Here is an 18,862-nt window from a genome sequence, read left to right on the forward strand (position 1 = left end):
GCGGTGCTGAAGCGCCACCCCAGCCGGTCGTTAGCGCCTCCCGGAGCCTGGGGTCTCCGCCGCCGCCGCCTCGGGCCGTCCCCACACGGCCCGCTAGGTGGCACCATCGCTCCGACCAGGGGCCGTCGGCCTGTGACTTCGGGTCGCGGGCGGAGGTCGCTGCGGGAGTCCCGGGAAGGACGAGGGGCGAGGAAGAAGAAAGGGGGGGGCTCCCCAAGTGGGATTCCTGGGTCTCGATTCCCAGTTCCCATCACATCGCGTCCTCTCTCGCACCCCGTCATACACAGGGTGTCTCTCCCGTCCGTCTGAACTCCAGAGCCTCAGGTCGCGCGCCCGGGCTCCAGTCAGGACGCCGAGGCTCGCTCTCTAGTCCCCGCCCCCCGTCCCCGCCCGCACCGCTTCACCTGGACGCATGCGCAGACGCTCGGGCCCGGGGAGGTGGGGCGGGACCTCGCGCGGATCGGGGCGGGGCCCCGCGCGGACCGGGGCGGGGCCGCAGGCTCTGACTGACAGCCCAGCTGCGCGGCCGGGACAGTCCCTCCGCTCCCGATCCGGTGGGGGGGAGGGGGGAGGGGCGGGATTTCCTGCGGGAGGCGCCGAGCCGGCCTTGGAAAAGGAGGAGAAAAAGGGGGGGGGGCAGTGGGAGCCACCGTCCAGGGGGCCAGGGACCGAGCAGGACCGGCCGGACCCCCGGCGGGGCGGCTGGGAAAGGTGAGACTGCGGGGCCTGATCTGGGGGTCAGCACCCTTGAGGGCGGGCACAAAGTAACTTTTCTTGCGAGATCCGCGGGCGTCTTCATCCGTCGGGTCCTTCTGTCCTCCTCGCGCCAGTACACCGTCTCCCCGCATCAATCCCTCCGGGCGCTTGGCCCTCCGGTCCTTCTCGCCGCTTTGTTCCCCGGTCGGCCTGGGCTGGGCTGGGTTGGGGGGTTGCGCGGCGCTGGACTGGCATTCCGGGGGGCGGGGGAGCCAGCCCGACCCCATGCACTGCCAGGGGCGCCCTCCCCCAATGTGGGGCCGCGGGCTTTGAGCTGGAGTGCCATCTGGTTTGGGCTTGGGACTTCTGGGGAGTAAGAGGACCCCAGCTAGGGCCCCAGGCCTGCCGCGAGTCTCATGCCACGGGACTCGGGCAACAAATTCTCGGCCACTGAGAAACTGACGTAAGCTTTTCTAAAGTGAAGTCGGGGCTCTGGGACTTAGATTCAGGCTTGGGAGGGCGGACAGCCCCATTTAGCAGCAGTACCCCAGTTCTCATCTCTGTTCTCTGCCCGGCTGCTTCTGCATCCCGCACTAGGGTGAGGATGGGTCAGCAACAGGTGCTGTAAAGCCTCACTGTCCTGCAGGCAGACCCTCCGCCAGAGACGGGGGGGCCATAGCTCCCCACTCCACCTTCTGAATTCATAAAGAGCCCTGGGGCTAGGGCTTCCGGTGATCAGGGCAGAGCCTAGATGGGGAGGGGTGATCCCTGCCAGTCCTCCTGTGCCTGACCCTCCCAGGCCCCACCTTCTGGCCCACCACTTGTCTGTGGGTGTCAGAGCCTCAGGCTGTGGAGAACAGGCTGCTGGCCCGACCTGCCCCCGTGTGTCGTGCTGCCAGGGCCCCTCCTGCCCAGGGTTGAGGTACTGCCAGGTGCCCTGGGGCCTCGGTGACTCAGCCTCCCCCTCCCAGAGCACCCCCTCCCCCCTCCCTATACTCCTCTCATGCATGGCAGCTCCCTCCCACTTAGAGTGGCTCAGCCTCTCCCTTGACTTAGAAGGGCAGCCAGGGTAACTTGGGGGCTCCCTGGAAGCTCTGTCCTGTTCTTTCTCTGAGCCCTGCTTCTGGGACCCTTACAGACTCCGACCCAGCCTTCAGCAGACCCTCAGCGGATCACACCTTTTCCAGACCCCCGAGACCTGGCCGCCCCTGCTGCCCAAGGCATGAGGGAATGCTGGCTTCTCTCTGGGTGAGCACCGGTGCTCCTGAGCCGCGTTGGGAAGATTGGAGCCCCCAGTCCCGGCCCATCCCTGGGCTGTCGGAAGCTGCAAGCTGATATCCGTCCAGATTTCCACACAGCCTCCACCCCCTCAGAGATCAGCTTTCCTGCTTGTGGCGGCAGCTCACGAAGCACCTTGAAGGAGTACCCGTCAACGCCTACCAAGAAGCCCACTGCCTGGGACGCCAGACACACTCTCCCCCCACCAGATGCCCGGCCCTTTGGGATGGCACCCTGACATCTCGGCTTAGACCAGTTTCCCTGTCTCTGCCCCGGACCCCTGAGCCCAGAGTCCAGCCCAGGGACCAGGAAGGATGGGTCGAGAACAGGACCTGATCCTCGCTGTCAAGAATGGAGATGTGACTGGTGTGCAGAAACTGGTGGCTAAGGTCAAGGCCACAAAGACAAGTGAGTACTTGGTGGGGTGACTGTCTACCTGAGACCCTCCTCTGAGTGCCAGGCCGTAGAGAGAGGCCTGGGGGGAGTGGGCACTCTGATCTGGGAACTTGGGGTGGGAGTGCCTCAATGTGGGAACATCAGAGAGGAAGTTGGGTCCCCCTTGCACTTAAGCAAATCTCTTAACCTCTCTGGGCCTCAGTTTCCTCACCTATAAAGTAAAAGGATTGAAGTACATTCATTCTAGTTTGGGGGGAGTGCCTACTGTGTGCCAGGCTCTGTTCTATGCTCTGAGCTCTAGCAGTGAACAAAACCAACCCAAATTCCTGCCCTTGTGGAGTTGCCTTCAGCAGGTGTTTTTTCCAGCGTGTTCTTTGGAGCCAAAGGGTTTCTGGGAGTGGGTTGGGAAAGACTGAATAGGTAGCGCTCCACCCCTGACCCCTCAGTCCAACCAGAGCATCTCTGTGTTTTTATCAATTTGATGACAACATTTGTAAGGTAGCTTTTTTATTATTATTTAATCACAACAGTGGGACACGTTTATTGTGGGCTCCTTTGAGTGTAAGATAGCTTTTTTTACAGGGAATTCTGCCCAAAAGAGGGGTTTTCCTGGTAGCTCAGCTGGTAAAGAATCTGCCTGCGATGCAGGAGACCCCGGTTCGATTCCTGGGTCGGAAAGATCTTCTGGAGAAGGGATAAGCTACCCATTCCAGTATTCTTGGGCTTCCCTGGTGGCTCAGCTGGTAAAGAATCCACCTGCAATGCGGGAGACCTGGGTTTGGATCCCTGGGTTGGGAAGATCCCCTGGAGAAGGGGAAGGCTTCCCACTCCAGTATTCTGGCCTGGAAAATTCCATGGACTATATAGTCCATAGGGTCGCAAAGAGTCGGTTATGACTGAGCAACTTTCACTTTCTGCTTAAAACAAAGTTCATATTATCTAACCGGTTACTGAAGCCTACTGGAGGGTGTGTGTCCAAAGTTAATTTCCTGAGAGAGAGAGGTCTCTCTGCAGCCTGGGGTCTCTAGTCGATGGGGATGTGAGAGCTCCGTGTACAGGTGGCTACACCTGACTTCCAGCTTCTGAGTAACTCTGCAATGAGATCCCCGCCCCGCCCCCCCCGCCCCCCCCCCGCCCCCCCCGCCCCCCCCCGCCCCCCCCCCGCCCCCCGCACCAAGAAGAGTAGACCTCTGGGCTTCAGGGCAAGCTCCCTGGACTGTCCCAGGAGGACACTGGACTTGTCCCCTGAGTTCCTTGACCAGCAGGGACAGGAGGGGAGAGAGGATCCTCCCCAAGTGCTGGGGCTCTAGCCCCAAGACACAGCTTGGCCCTTGCACAGGAAGGAGTCTCCCGGGCTACCCGAAGATGTCTAATTATCCCCACCCACACCTGGGAGTATGGGTGCCCAGAAAAAGGATTTTAAGGGCCTGGGAGTTGTGCACATGTGTGAGTGCCCCCGCTTCCACACCAGGGCAGGACATCCAGGTTGTCGGGAGATGGAGTTGGAGAGGGTGTTCTCTGCGCCCTGGGGAAGTGGGTGCAGGGTGAGCCCAATAAGGGGAAGGTGCCAAGGAGGGCCCTAGAGACCCAAGAGTGGGAGCCACTCCCCTCTTCCCCACACCTCGGTGTTGTTTTTGGCGATCTGCCCAGTGGGGCCTTGGCCTCGTAGCCCTGGGGCCTCAAAATGAGGCCCTTAGGGAGGCAAGTGGCTGGAAGCTGGTAGCGGGAACTTTGCAGCTGGGGTCCTAGGCTTTGGGAAGGCCCCCGGTGCTCAGGGGGGAATGTCTGTGGGGGAAGATGACCATTCCCCCACAGACATAGAGTCATAGGGATAGAGGCTATGCACAGGCATAGAGTCATAGGGTCCTGGGACTCCCTGTCTCTCTGGGACTCCCTGTCTCCTCCTCTCAGAGGACTGGGAAAACTGGTGACAAAAAGGAGATCCCAAAGTGACCTTTGCAGACCCTAGGGTTCTTCCCTTGTGGCTCAGTTGGTAAAGTTTCTGCCTGTAAGACTGGAGATGTGGGTTTGATCGCTGGGTCCGGAAGATCCCCTGGAGAAGCAAACGGCAACCCACTCCAGTATTCTTGCCTGGAGAATCCCACAGACAGAGGAGCCTGGGAGGCTACTGTCCATGGGGCCATACTGTAGTTGCCTCTATTCCCTGTGAGACAGGTACTTCTATATCCACTTATAGATAAGGAAACTGACACTCAGAGAGGGTTAGTGATTTGCCCAAGGTCGCACAGCAGTGGCGTGGCAGATCACACCGCAAGCCCGATCCCTCCTCCCTGTGCTCCCGCACTCAGCTGTCCGTCAGAATCACCCAGGGATTGTTCTGAAAGTGCCGACTCCCTGGTCTCCCCCAGAATTACAGAATCATCACAGACAGCCCGGGACTTTGCAGAATCATAGAGTTCTTCAGGTGATTCTGAAGCAGCTCTCAGAAGGGAGGGGCTGCGGGCTCCTGCTCCATACCCAGAAGGGTGAAGGGAACTGCCGGAAGGGAGGCGTCAAGGGCTCCCTGTTTCCCCTCTGGGCGGTGGCTCGAGCTTCCTGGCTGTCCAAAGAGGGGTGCGCCCTGAGCCTCCTCCGTTGGGTACCAGGTCACTGGGGGGCCGGCCCTCCCTGCCCACCTGGGTCCTCAGGGAGCAGGTGCCTGGGAGGAGAGGGCGACCGATGCCCGGGCCTGGCCTCCACCCTTCCTCCCTCCTCCCTGCTCTCAGCTGTCCCCTTCTCCAACCAGAGGAAATGGAGCGGGCTGGGGGTGGCCCGCTGAGCTCACATCCTCCACCCGAGCCTAAATCAGGAGCGCGACCCTTCCACTCCCAGAGCCCAGGCCTGGGAAGAAGGTGGTGGCGCAGGGGAAGTGCCTGGAGCTGCTGCCAGGAACCTAGGACCCTCCACCCTCCCCGCCAAGGTCCCCAGCCCAGTCACTCGGAGCCTCTCCCCCACCGCCTTTCCGGCCATTGTTCTGGAAAAAAAAAAAAACAGAGTCACCCAGGCTGGCCCTGCCCTTGTTCCCGTCACGTTGTCCTGCCACTCCCCGGAGGGGCTGCCTCTCGGCCACCCGGGACCATCCAGGCAGGCAGCAGGTGGAGGGACTTCTCTGTATTGACCTCCTTGCCCTCAGCGAGGCTCAGAGAGGTCCCAGGGCTGGCCAAGGTCACACAGCTGGGCAGAGGGAGAAGAATTTGAACCATGCGCTTCCTGCTCCTCGGGCCTCTGTTCTCTCCACTGCGCTGAGCGGTTCTGTGTGACGAGGACTTTCCAAGGGGGCTGCAGGATGGCTGGGAGCAGCCTCCGCCACCTCGCGGCTTCGTCAGGCTTCGGCTCTTACCTTTTCGGTGCAGCGCCATTCGGCTCAGCCCTGAACGTAGCTGTCCCCCCTCTCCCTGTCCTGTGCGCCTCCTCACTGCACGCTTGGTCCCTCCCTATTGGAATGAGGCCCTGTCTTGCTGGGGTATTCAGGGGCCCACCGGGGCCTGGGGGGCAGGCCTGGACCAGCATGCTTGGCACCGTGCCTGGCTGGGTTGAGCCGGGCCTCCTCCTCCTCCTCCTTCCCGGCAGGGGTGGGTTCCAGCAGGAGGCAGGGACCACCTGTGACAGCGCTCTCCTCTCCCTGAGGACCGCTGCCCCCCTCCTCCCGCGCCCTGGCTCACACGTGGAGCACGCCTGCACGAACCCTGTCCCCGAGAGGGGACTGATCCGGTGTCCTACCCCTGCCCCGGGGCATGGAGCTGTCTGCCAGGAGCTCGTGGGGTGCAGAGTCTGCAGTTCCTCCTCTGACAGGGGCCAGTGGGGGGAATGGTACCAGCTTTCACTGGAGACACCACATCTCGGGAGTACGGGCTAACGTGTAAGGAGCGCTAAATGCTGATAGCTCCCGTCTTTCACGAGGGTCAGGCGTTGTACTCACAACCCTCGTGCGTGGCTTCTATGATCCGCCCGTTTTACAGATGAGAACCCTGAACCGAAGAGGTTAAGTGACTTTCTGCAGATCACACAGCGAGTGCCTGGCAGAGCCGGGACATGGTGTGGGTCTGCATGATGCCACCTTCCCCTCTAGCTCCACTCAAGGATGCCCCCTGGGCCGGGCACGTGGCCCTTGGGTCCAGCCCTGGCATCCACCCTCTCACCCTCAAGCTTCAGGCTCCTCTCTCTTCTTTCTCAGCCCCCTCAGCCCTGTGGAACAATGAGACTGGCTCCTCGGCCCATTCAGGCAGGAATGCTAACCATGCACTCGTGGGCCTGTCCTTTGAGGGCACAGCAGGCTGGGGGGGCCCCCCATCTCCACCCCCTTCGACTATAAACAAGTGGGGTTAGGGACCCGGGGAAGCCAGGCCACTGCAGCAGCTCCCTGCAGTCGGTGCCCTCCAGCTGATGGGCCAGGGTGAAGGGCCACAGGGACCAGACAGCTTGGCGGGCCATGGGACAGGTGCTTTTCTGCACTCCGAGAGGTCAGCGGGAGCCGAGCAGTGGGCTGGAGGGACCCTGGGTCAGGGGTGGGTAGGGGTGCCCTGACACCTCTGCTCTAACCCCCAGAGCTCCTCGGCTCCACAAAGCGGCTCAATGTCAACTACCAGGATGCTGATGGGTGAGTGAGAGCCCCCTCAACCCCTCTTGAAAACCGCGTGGTGGGGGAAGGGCGGGGAAGGATCAGGGGCCTGGAGTCCCTTTCCCTCTCAAACCCGGCCCTGGAAGTGTGTTTGCTGAGCGCTCTGGCCCATCTGCCTGCATGCCTGCCCGTGGGGCTGTCCCTGAGTGCGGGGAGGGGGCCTCACTGAGGGGCCTCCTTGGGTCCGATTCCTGCTGGGCCCCATTTTCTCCCTGGAGGGTAGGAGCCCTGGGGCTCCTGCTCCCACAGCCCCCTCCCCTGGGCCCGCTGAAGGGGAGGCCAGACAAACAGGCCTCTCAGCCCAGACACTAAGCCCTTTCATGCCGCAGCCCAGCAGCTCTGCGCTCCCACGGCACGGCTGGCAGGGTGTGTGTGTGTCGAGGTGGGGGCGGTGCGGGGGGGCAGCCACAGTGGGCAAGTAACTCAGCCACGCCAGCCCCCAGGATGAGTCTGCCCTGGAAGACCAGGATTTCGGGGGTGGAGACTGCTGCCTGACACCCCTGACCTGTGTCCTACCACGCCAGCTTTTCGGCTCTCCACCATGCCGCCCTGGGGGGCAGCCTGGAGCTCATCGCCCTGCTGCTGGAGGCTCAGGCCACCGTGGATATCAAGGACAGCAATGGTGAGAACCCAGGCACGCCCATCCCCAGACCCTGGGGTCAGCATGCCCCTGCCACATCACGGCAGTGCCAAGGGATGTGGGCGTGGCTTCTCGGAGCTTGCAGATGCTGGACCTCGTCAGTCTTCACAGCCTACTGGGGTCGTGGGTGGTACTGAGAGCCCATTATCCAGCTGGGGAAGTTGAGGTTACAAGGTCACCAGATCCTCTGTGGTGGGCACAGTGGCCTTCTGGCTTCAGCCCAGCCTCTTCCTGGCCACATCCAGCTTCTTCTGGGTCTTCTCCCCTCCAGCCGGGCTTAGTTCTTTCCCCTGACCCCAGGCTGTCCCAGGACCTCCTTCAGAAACCTGTCCCCTCCTGCAGGCATGCGCCCACTGCACTACGCGGCCTGGCAGGGCCGCCTGGAGCCCGTGAGGCTGCTGCTGCGCGCCTCTGCAGCTGTGAACGCCGCCTCGCTGGACGGGCAGATCCCACTGCACCTGGCTGCACAGTATGGACACTACGAAGTGGTGCGTGAGCCTGCCAGCCTACGGGGCGCTGGGGCTGGGGGCACGGGCCGGCACAGGGGGCCCGGCCAGACGAGACCCTCACCCGGCTCCCCCCACCCCAGTCAGAAATGCTCCTCCAGCATCAGTCCAACCCCTGCCTGGTCAACAAGGCCAAGAAGACACCCTTGGACCTGGCCTGTGAGTTTGGACGGCTCAAGGTGAGGCCTGCTGCCCTTGGGGTACTGGGTTCTGGGCGTGCGTGGGGTCTCCAGGGGGAGGCCCTACCCAAGTGCCGGTTGCCGCAGGTGGCCCAGCTGTTATTGAACAGCCACTTATGCGTGGCCCTGCTGGAGGGGGAGGCCAAGGACCCGTGTGACCCCAACTACACCACGCCCCTGCACTTGGCTGCCAAGAATGGCCACAGAGAGGTCATCAGGTACCCACCAGGGCTCCCCCAGCTTCCTCCTCCTCTTCCTATGGGACTGTTAACGTCCCCTCAATGCCCTGCCCCACTACCCCCTTCACCCTTGCTCTGGATCGCTCTCCCAACCCCCAGCGATCAGCTTCTCCTTCTGTACCCGCTGCCTCTGACGCCAGTCACTCGCCCTCCCATCTGCAGGCAGCTCCTGAGAGCCGGGATTGAGATCAACCGCCAGACCAAAACAGGCACGGCGCTCCACGAGGCCGCGCTGTACGGCAAGACTGAGGTGGTGCGGCTGCTCCTGGAGGTGGGTGTCGACCCCTGGTTACCCCACATGTGTATACAGGTCCCCGCCGGGTGCTGGATCCAAGATTGGCTGGGGAGGCAAGAGAAGGAGTGTCCTGCATGGGTTGGGGCCCAAGTGGTTGGAAAGCAGATAGATGTGGTTCGAGCCCCAGTTCTTCCTTTCACTGGCTGAGTGTTGAGCTCATCCCAGAACAAATTTGAGCTTCCATTTCCTTGTGTAAAATACGAAAACAGTAGCTACTTCCTGGGTAGCTGTGGGAATTGGGAGAAGCGGCCAACCCGGTGCTCAGCACAGGCTGACCCCGCTCTGTGTGCCTAGGGAGGGGTGGATGTGAACATTCGGAACACGTATAACCAGACGGCGCTGGACATCGTGAACCAGTTCACCACCTCCCAGGCCAGCCGGGAGATTAAGCAGCTCCTGCGGGGTGCGCGTGGTGGGGAGAAGACCCAGCCCAGGGGCTTCAGAGCCACTCCAGAGGGTCCCCGGGAGTGGAAGAGGAGCGGATATCACATTCCTGGGGCTGGCCGGGGGGATGCTGTGGGGATGAAGGGGCAGGGACCTGGGGGAGGGTCAGAAAGGGGACTGGAGAGGTGGGAAAATGCCCTGGGAACCCTCAAATGACACCTGTCCTCTTCCTTGTCTCAGAGGCCTCAGGGATCCTGAAGGTGCGGGCGCTCAAGGATTTCTGGAACCTCCACGACCCCACTGCCCTCAACATCCGGGCAGGGGACGTCATCACGGTGAGGACCCGAAGCAGGCGTTCCTCTGAGAACACAATTGGTTGCTGTCACTTGGGCACTTGCTGTGGATCAGGCTCTGTGTTAAGGTCTTTATTTGCACGATCTCATTGAATTCTTTCCCATCTAAGTAAGGTAGGTGTTCTTATCACTTTCTTTTTTAGAGCTGACAGAATTGAGGCTTAAAAGAATTAAAGTGATTTGTCCAGAGTCACAAGCTAGCCTGCAGTGGAGCTGGGGTCTGAACCCAGGCTGACTCCAGACTCTTTGTTTGCCCTGGAGGCAACCCGGGGGTTGGGCTGGATGCTGGCAGGGGCAGGACTATAGGCCCACTTGAGCATCAGGGGGTGCTCCCTGTGGGGAGGGGAGGAGCTGGACCATGGCTGCAGGCTGGCCACTTGGCGCAGGAAGTGACCATGCCCCCCTGCCCATCTGCCACAGGTGCTTGAGCAGCACCCAGACGGCCGCTGGAAGGGCCACATCCACGAGAGCCAGAGGGGCACCGACCGTGTGGGCTACTTTCCCCCGGGCATCGTCGAGGTGGTCAGCAAGCGGGTGGGTGTCTTGGCACCCCGCCTACCCTCTGTGCCCACCCCCCTGCGCCCAGGCTTCTCCAGGACACCGCAGCCCCCTGCCGAGGAGCCCCTGCACCCCCTCACCTATGGCCAGCTGCCCCGGGTGGGCCTCAGCCCAGACAGCCCAGGTATGTCCTCTCCGGGAGCGGGTATGGCGATGCTGGGCACCGGCGTGAGCGTCTGGCTCTGGCCAGCCAGCCAGCTGTGGGTGGGGCCCACCGGGGTTCTGACCGCTTGGCTCCTGCCCCCGCAGCAGGTGACAGGAACAGCGTGGGCAGTGAGGGCAGCGTGGGCAGCATCCGCAGTGCCGGCAGCGGGCAGAGCTCCGAGGGCACCAACGGCCACAGCACCGGCCTCCTTATCGAGAACGCCCAGGTGGGTGGGGGGTGGGGGGCTCTTGGGACCAGGGCTGAACCCCTTCTCCTCCCCTTCCCCTGCCTCCCACTGCCAGTTCCCCAAACAAGAGACATCGCCTTCCTATCTCCAGCCGCTGCCCTCTGCTGGAGACGACCAGGTGCCTCCAGGACTACAGCCCGCGTCCCTAGCAGGTAGGAAGGGAGGTGGGGGCCTGGGTGGGCCAGGAGAGATGCAGGTGGGGGTGCTGAGGACCTGGCACCCCTGCATCCTGCCATCCTGAATGCATTTCTCTCCGTCCTCAAAGACAACCCGAACCACCGCCCTCTGGCCAACTGTCGCTCGGGGGAGCAGCACTTCACCCAGGACGTGAGGCCTGAGCAGCTGCTGGAGGGGAAGGTGTGACCTCCACCGGGGAGGTGGCTATGGGCCCAGAGGAGGGGGCAGGATGGGCCTCAGGGTGGACTTGAGTTCCTGTTCGGACCAGGCCCCTGGGCGGGGGCTGGGGTCAGTGGCAGGACTGTGGCCTTGGCACTCAGCCCCCTCCCCCAGCAGGCTCAGCGCCATTAATGGCACCCCCTCCCCCCAACTTGCAGGATGCTCAGGCCATTCATAACTGGCTGAGCGAGTTCCAGCTGGAGGGCTACACTGCCCACTTTCTGCAGGCCGGCTACGACGTGCCAACTATCAGCCGCATGACGCCCGAGGTTGGTGCCACAGCGGGAGGGCAGGGCAGGAACCCGTGGCCAGGGGAGGTGGCCTGACGGCACGACTTTGTGTGGCAGGACCTGACGGCCATCGGGGTGACCAAGCCTGGGCACAGGAAGAAGATCGCCTCGGAAATCGCCCAGCTGAGCATCGCGGAGTGGTTGCCCAACTACATCCCGGTGAGTGGGCGGCAGGCACGGGCTCCCACCGCCGGCTGAGCCCTCCTGGCTTGGGGGCCAACAGTGCGGCTCTTGCAGGCGGACCTGCTAGAGTGGCTGTGCGCCCTGGGGCTGCCTCAGTACCACAAGCAGCTGGTGAGCAGTGGCTACGACTCCATGGGGCTGGTGGCTGACCTCACCTGGGAGGAGCTGCAGGAGATCGGCGTCAACAAGCTCGGTGAGGACTGCCCTGGGCCTTCTGGCTGGGCCTCCATGTGCCTCCGAGGGCCCCCAAGATGTTTCAGGCTCAGGAGGGATGAGGGGTACCCTCTCCAGCCCCAGCTCACCCTGCCGCCTCTATCCTCCTGCTCTCAGGTCATCAGAAGAAGCTCATGCTGGGGGTGAAGCGGCTGGCTGAGCTCCGGCGGGGCCTACTGCAGGGGGAGTCCCCAGGGGAAGGTGGCCGCCGGCTGGCCAGGGGCCCGGAACTGATGGCCATCGAGGGGCTGGAGAACGGGGACGGGCCCCCTGCGGCCAGCCCACGCCTCCTCACCTTCCAGGGCAGCGAGCTAAGCCCGGAGCTCCAGGCGGCCATGGCAGGGGGCAGCCCTGAGCCACTCCCCCTGCCCCCTGCCCGCTCCCCAAGCCAGGAGAGCATTGGGGCCCGCTCACGGGGGTCCGGCCACTCGCAGGAACAGCCTGCCCCCCAGCCCAGTGGCGGGGACCCCAACACCCCACAGGAGAGGAATCTTCCAGAGGGCACAGAGCGGCCCCCAAAACTCTGTTCCCCACTTCCCAGCCAAGGGCCCCTGCCTTACGTCTTCATGTACCCCCAGGCCTCACCCTCCAGCCCAGCCCCTGGGCCGCCTCCGGGTGCTCCCCGGGCCTTCTCCTACTTGGCTGGCCCCCCGGCCACTCCTCCAGACCCCCCGCGGCCCAAGCGCCGGTCCCACAGCCTGAGCCGCCCCGGCCCGGCTGAGGGGGAGGCCGACGGGGAGGCCGAAGGGCCAGTGGATAGTGCCCTGGGCAGCTACGCCACCCTCACTCGGCGACCAGGACGCAGCACCCTCGCCCGGACCAGCCCCAGCCCGACCCCAATGCGGGGGGCTCCCCGCAGCCAGTCCTTTGCCCTCCGGGCTCGCCGCAAAGGCCCCCCGCCCCCACCCCCCAAGCGCCTCAGCTCCGTCTCTGGCTCTGCCCCGGAGCCCCCACCACCGGATGGAAGCCCGGGGCCCAAGGAGGGGGCCTCGGGGCCCCGGAGGCGAACACTGAGTGAACCCACAGGCCCCTCGGAGCCCCCCGGCCTGCCTACCCCGGCCGGTGCCGCATCGGACACGGAGGAGGAGGACCCCGGGCCGGAGGGGACACCCCCGTCTAGGGGCAGCTCAGGGGAAGGGCTCCCCTTTGCGGAGGAGGGGAACCTGACCATCAAACAGCGGCCCAAGCCAGCAGGACCCCCACCCCGGGAGACGCTGGTGCCTGCCGGCCTCGACTTCAACCTCACAGAGTCAGACACTGTTAAACGGAGGCCCAAGTGCCGGGAGAGGGGGCCACTGCAGACAGCACTCCTGGCCTTCGGAGTGGCGGGTGCCACGCCCAACGCCCCTGCCCCCCAGCCCTCGCAGACCCCCAGCGAGTCCTCCGCGGCCTCTCCCAGCCCTCCCCGGCCTGACCCAAGCAGCCTTCCCACCCCTGGAGCTCCAGCCCCTCTCTCCCCCAGCCTCCCGGCCCAGCCCCTCGGGCCCACCCTGGAAAATAGTCAGCGGCCCGGGGAGACGGAGCCCCCGGCTGCCCCCGCTGCCCTCATCAAGGTGCCTGGAGCAGGTATGAAGCCGGGGCTTGCAGGGAGAGGGTGGTGTGGGCAGGGCCTGTGTCCGGCTCAGCTGAGTCACAAGCCAATCTCTTTGTCTCTGCAGGAACAGCCCCCAAGCCTGTGTCGGTGGCCTGCACCCAGCTGGCATTTTCTGGCCCTAAGCTGGCTCCCCGGCTCGGCCCCCGCCCGGTGCCCCCTCCAAGGCCGGAGAGCACGGGGCCCGCAGGCCCAGGCCGGGCCCAGCAGAGACTGGAGCAGACCAGCTCGTCCCTGGCAGCTGCACTGCGAGCCGCGGAGAAGAGCATTGGCGCTGAGGAGCGAGAGGGGTGAGGGTGCTGGGAGAACGGGAAACTTAAGAGCAGCTCCTCCCACCCCCCGAGTCCTTCCCCCAGGGTCTGGGCATGATGGGGAGGGGACATCAATGTCATGGCAATCAGACCCTCAGGCTGGGGGGGGGGTCCCCACGGGGAGGGGTCACCCAGATCTGGCCTGCAGGCAAGTGGCACTTAAGAGGCATGCGAGCTTGGACGTCACTTCTGTGAACCCCAGTGCCTCTGTGGGAGGAAGGGTCCGTGACTCCCGTGACCTTGGGAAGTTGTGAGAAACGGGACAAGATGCACGCCCAGTGCTCGCCCCAGCCAGGCCCTGTGCCCAGGGCCAGCAGGGTGCAGACCGCTGGCTCGTCTGACCTGGCCCTTCCCTGCCACAGCACCCCCGGCGCCTCCACCAAGCACATCCTAGATGACATCAGCACCATGTTCGATGCCCTGGCTGACCAGCTGGATGCTATGCTGGACTGAGCCGGACCTGCCAGCAGCCTTCGGCAGTGCCTAGCGCCACCTCCCACAGTGCCCACCGCCCTCCCCCCCCCCAGCGCAGAAGACACCCCCACCGCCCAAGCGGGGTCCCTCCTGCCACCCCCAGCCTGCGGCCGTCCCCACAGCAGCCCCGTGCAGAGCGGAGGGGACTTTTCAGAACCTGACGTCTCAGCAAAGCCCCCCAACCCCACCCCAAGCGTGTAATCTGAGGGGAGGACCTTGCTTCTCGGACAGGGACCCTGGTAAGAGCTTCCTGTCCTGGAAGAATGGTGGCCAGGCTTCTGGGGTGCCTTCTTTCTACCCCACCACCTCCCCAGTGTCTCAAGTGCCTGTGCCAAGGTCCCCTGGCCACCCACCATGCGGTCCTGGAACCCTGAGAGGCTGGAGGCGGCAGGGCATCTGGCCCGGCCCCCGCAGGTGCACACAGGACGTGTCAAGGGCCAGGGGCCTGCTCTCACCATCAGCGGCACCTAGCCAGCCTCAGGCCCCGCCCCTGCCTGCCCTCAGCGAGGCAAAGCTGTCTGCGGCGGGGCTGGTGGGATTAACAGGTCCCTCGAACAGATCCCCAGAGTCCAAACGTTTCCAACTGTAAATGTTGTTTTTTAAGCAGAGAGAAATGCATATATTTTAAATGGAATTTATTCTATCTATAACTGCCTGTGAGGACACAGTGGGGGAGGGGCTTCGGACCACAGGGAGAGCACCCACTGCCCGCCTGGGGATGCAAGCCTGACATGCCTGGCCCAGGCCCCAGCTCTGTAAGCATTTAACCTCTTCCCCCAACTAACACCAATAAAAGTGTCATTCCACAAGACCGTGCTGTGTGTGTTTGGATGTGCGCCGTAAACCTCTGAGCCCAGGGGTCGCGCCTGAGCCCGACCTGAGTGGCCCCCCGCAATGTGGAGGGTGGGGAGAAGGCCTGGGCCCCCCCCAACTCACCTTCGGGCAGGGGATCCCTCACTGGCCCGACCCTTGGGTGGGCCCCTTCGTGGCTGCCTCAGGGACCAGCCACAGGTTTTGCTTCAGGAGTTTTTAAGTTTTAATACAAACCAGTCTGTATTCATTCCCAAAAGGCTCATTTCCAGTAAAAAATATACACCAGTAAAAACATTCTCACAGGGTAATTGGGGCTGAGGCTGGAAGGAGGTCCCGGGCCATGCCTCCAGGACTGGCTCCATGGTCTGCCCAAGGGCGGCCCAGGAGGATGTTCTCGAGCCACGTGGGGGCTTGGCTCTGTCTTTGGGCCCCAGCGTGAGGCCCCCACAGAGGAGGAGCGGGCTCTGCCCCAGGAAGACAGGATGAAGAGGGCCCGGGGAGGGCGCCCTGCCGCCCCAGCCTCCAGCGGCGCCCTGGAGGACCGCCGGCACATCCCAGAACTGCCCTCCCACCAGAGGCCCCATGGTCCACGGCTCTGCCCAAAGGCCAGGCGGCGCTTGGTCAGGGGGCCCTGGAGCGGGGCAGCCCACAGGTGGAGGGGGCCGAGGGCCCCTCTGCTAAGCACACGAGGTCATACATTCAAGAGCCCAGGGGTCTCCCCATGGCGAGGAAGAGCCGGACGGTCCTGGACGGAGGCTGCAGCTCTCCATCTCTGCAGGAAGCCCCGGGACGGGGACCACAGCCGGGTCTGACACCGGGAGCTGGGCCTCCAGGGCCACGCGGCGCAAGAGCGAACCCTGAAACGTTCACGATATCAACTCCGCAGATGCAGAAATGGGTGCGGCTTCAGCCCCGGAGACCATGGCAACTATGGCCGCCATGGCCAGCGGCTCAGAAAGGAGAGTTCATGCCCAGCTTAGTTTCAAACTGCAGCTTCTGTCGCTTCTGGTAGCGGACGCGGACCCTGGTGGGGTGGAGATTGAAGACCAGGTTAGCGCAGAGGCCGAGGCCAGGGATGGACAGGACGCAGAGGATAGGGTGCGTGCAGCAGGAAGGCTGTAGCAGGGTGAGGCAGGAGGTGACTAGGGAACATGCCTGAGCCCAGAGGGGACACGCCCTGCTGGTGGCTCACCGGATCTCGTGCAGCTTCACGACCTCATTGGTGACCACCACGAGGACCAGGGACAGGCAGCCCAGGAGCCACGTCAGCAGAGGCACGTCCTCCAGGCCGAAGTGGACACGGCTGTCCCTGTGTGTCCACAGCTGCAGGTCCACTGCCGTCTGGGCCACCTGCCCCAGCAACCTGCGGGAGGCAGCAGCCCCGCGTCAGTCGGGACCCCCTGCTTCCTTCCCTGCCCTTCTTAGCAGGAGGCGTGCCCGGAGGGTGCCGTTCAGCCCCTGGCCCAAAGCCCACCTCGCATCACAGCCCCTCCCCGGCTCCCGCCCTCCACCCCAGAGACTCACACCACGGGCACGGTCACAGCCCACCACAGGTTCGTCAGGGGGCTCTTCCTCCACAGGGGCTTGGTGCGGTGCACGTGGGTGATGGAGATGAAGACTGGGGAAAACAGGGTCGTGGCGCGTGTCAGACCTCCCACGGCCAGAGGCCCTGTCCCCGGGGAGTACCCCCTGCCCCCCACCCGGCTCCAGGGCGCCCCTCACCAGTGTGTAGGACAATCAGGGCAGCGGCGAGTTTCTGAGCCGACAGCAGCCCGTTGGCGAAGTCATTAAACCAGGCTGGGGCTGCGTCGGCGTGGCTGCCAAGGCAACATGTGGGCTCAGCCTCCTTGGGGCCCCGAGGAGGTGGCCCCGGGGGTGGGGGTTCGGGGGGGGACCCACCTGGGCAGCATGATGGAGGAGCAGTTGGTGAGGTTGCGGGCCCGGGACCTGTCGCAAAAGCTCTGCAGTGTGAAGGCAAAGCAGATGAGGCACGAGCTGATGGTGAGGCTGAACTTCAGCAAGAAGCACAGCAGGAAGTAGTGCTGGGTCTGCGGGAAGCCGAGACCCATCACTCGGGTGCGTGGGTTCACAGGGTCCTCGGGAAGTGGGCAGGCCCGGGGGGGGATAGGAGCAAGGAGCTTTCCCCACTCTGTATCACCCGCCCCTTTGGTCTGATGGAATCCCCCCTCGCTCCCCCAGGGCTCAGCCCCCTCCACACTCACCTTCCTTGGGAAAAGCCCAGGCCCATGGGCTCCGTGTCGCTTACCTTCTTAGGAATGGACTGAAGGTTCTTCCCCGTTGCCATAGACATGATGGAGCTATGTGGGGGCTTCCCCAGCAGAGAGATGCTAAAAAACAGGGACACGGTGAAGGATAGGGACTATGACCCTGTGCCCCCAATTCTCTTTTTTTTTTAATTATGCTTTTCCTTTTAAAAAATATTTACTTCTATTTATTTATTTGGCTGCACCGGTTGATCCAGTTCCTCAACCAGAATTTGAACCTGGACCCCCTGCACTGGGAGCATGGAGTCTTAGCCACTGGACCTTCAGGGAAGTCCCCATGTCCCGCAATTCTTCCCTAGGAGAAGCTTTTCAGGAGTCCCAAGAGTGAGGGCAACTGTGCTGGGCAGACAGGCTTTGACAAGGAAGGGGGCCCCCAAGATGGGGGGCACTAGCATGGCTTCCTGAACCTGGGCTCCTGGGGACACTCGGGGACATCCTGGCCCTGGACATCGGCGGCGGCCCGGCCTCTCACCTGAGCAGAGGGTAGCAAAAACAGGACAGCCACAGGATGTCGGTGGTGCTCAGGATTGGCGGCAGCTGGACGAGGCAAGAGAGGAACTAGGCCAGGAAGAGCCGGGAAGTCCAATTAGATTCCAGCAGAGTCAGATGCAGCCCCGGGGCTGCCTCGCCCTGCACTCAGAGGGCTGGACGGGACATGATTCTGCCAGCGGGGGTTCTCAGAGGCTCTGGGGGGCTCCCAGGTTGTGCTGCCTCCTCCCAGCCTCTCAACTGGCCCCGGGGCACAGGAGCCAAGGGTGGGAGGGTGCCGATGCCCGTGCCGGCCCCACCTCACCTGGATGACCACAAGCGTCAGCTGGCACTGCAGCAGGAAGAGGAAGCACTTGCGGATGCCGTAGGTGGCGTGCCGGGCCTAGGCAGTGGGAAGGGCGGGGGGTGGCTGCGCTCAGACCCTGCAGCTGACACGCTTCAGCCAGATGTGGCAGATGGTCACGTTAGCGAGCGGCTGAGGCAAACTAAACCTCCTGGGAGAGCTGCGCCCAGAGGTGAAGCGCCCCCGGGAGCCCAGGCAGGTCCTGCACAGCGACTCCCCACCCTAGCAGGCTCTGACCTCTGCCCCCGGGCACGCGTGAGCCCCCACCTGCTCGATGAGCCGGATGATGCTGATGGTTTCCTCCTGGCGGAAGGTCAGCGAGCAGGGCAGGCTGTTGAGCTGCCCTGAGAGCTGCAGAGGGGAAAGGCCATCCGAGGCCTGGGCCATGCTGGTGCTGGTGGCGTAGCCGAAGGTCTCCCAGGAGCAGCGGGATGGGTACAGGGGGTCCAGGGCGATGCTGCTCAGCATGGGAAGGGGAAAGCGTGCCCATCAACTGGGGTCGGCCAAGACCCCATCCATCTCCCAGGGGACAGAGCCAGCCCCCTGCTTCCTCCTCTCCCCGCCAGGCCCAGGCCGGTCATGGGGAGTCCTGGCTCTGGGCTGTCACGCTGACCTGACGTCGCTCTGGAGGAAGAGGCAGCTGTTCCGCAGGTTGGCGGAGCTGCCCAGGCAGCAGGTCACCTCCCCGTACTCCTGCATGATCTTGATCATCTCACACATGGCTGAGGGGGCAGAGTCGGGGGCACAAGGGTCAGGCCGTTGGAGCCCCACCTGGGGCACTGGGCAGAGACCCACAGGCCAGGGCAGGAGACGACAGAAATCAGGCCCCTCTTTGGAGCCATCCTACCCCCAACGTCATAAACATACAAATACTGTCACTTCTGAGTCCCTAGAATGGGCTATGCTGGGCTCCTGCCCACGAGACTCCCCGGCTCCTCCC

The 18,862-nt window shown here is 63.6% G+C and overlaps 2 protein-coding genes across 7 annotated transcripts in view; one reads left to right on the top strand and one right to left on the bottom strand.

Moving 5' to 3' along the window:
* The first annotated feature begins 606 nt into the window (after positions 1–606).
* Positions 607–14,797, top strand: CASKIN2 (CASK interacting protein 2). Of its 2 annotated transcripts, none has more exons than XM_052658540.1 (20): positions 607–711; positions 1,835–2,382; positions 6,916–6,967; positions 7,513–7,610; positions 7,971–8,116; positions 8,218–8,313; positions 8,401–8,531; positions 8,715–8,823; positions 9,142–9,250; positions 9,472–9,566; positions 10,005–10,266; positions 10,392–10,513; positions 10,626–10,686; positions 10,800–10,891; positions 11,089–11,199; positions 11,278–11,379; positions 11,458–11,596; positions 11,734–13,182; positions 13,275–13,497; positions 13,881–14,797. In XM_052658540.1, exons 2-20 carry the CDS (start codon positions 2,289–2,291, stop codon positions 13,969–13,971), a joined length of 3,582 nt encoding a protein of 1,193 aa, XP_052514500.1. In that variant the 5' UTR covers positions 607–711; positions 1,835–2,288; the 3' UTR covers positions 13,972–14,797. The 2 variants fall into 2 exon arrangements, with proteins under 2 accessions (XP_052514500.1, XP_052514501.1); XM_052658541.1 differs by having other exon boundaries at positions 649–711; positions 1,884–2,382.
* A 251-nt stretch (positions 14,798–15,048) lies between these two features.
* TMEM94 (transmembrane protein 94) overlaps positions 15,049–18,862 on the bottom strand; it is a 34,998-nt gene continuing 31,184 nt past the window's right edge. For 4 of the 5 annotated variants that reach the window (XM_052658538.1, XM_052658537.1, XM_052658535.1 and 1 more), the window contains exons 23-32: positions 18,536–18,644; positions 18,190–18,379; positions 17,884–17,961; positions 17,563–17,648; positions 17,072–17,153; positions 16,705–16,853; positions 16,528–16,622; positions 16,330–16,423; positions 15,998–16,168; positions 15,049–15,829 (exon numbers count right to left, since the gene is read on the bottom strand). In XM_052658538.1, coding sequence (XP_052514498.1) covers positions 15,757–15,829; positions 15,998–16,168; positions 16,330–16,423; positions 16,528–16,622; positions 16,705–16,853; positions 17,072–17,153; positions 17,563–17,648; positions 17,884–17,961; positions 18,190–18,379; positions 18,536–18,644 — 1,127 coding nt within the window. In that variant the 3' untranslated portion in view covers positions 15,049–15,756. The remainder of the gene's footprint in view (positions 15,830–15,997; positions 16,169–16,329; positions 16,424–16,527; positions 16,623–16,704; positions 16,854–17,071; positions 17,154–17,562; positions 17,649–17,883; positions 17,962–18,189; positions 18,380–18,535; positions 18,645–18,862) is intronic. The other variant, XM_052658539.1, reaches the window with a different exon arrangement.

The sequence above is a fragment of the Budorcas taxicolor genome, chromosome 19 (genome assembly GCF_023091745.1).
Source record: "Budorcas taxicolor isolate Tak-1 chromosome 19, Takin1.1, whole genome shotgun sequence".
NCBI lineage: Eukaryota > Metazoa > Chordata > Mammalia > Artiodactyla > Bovidae > Budorcas > Budorcas taxicolor.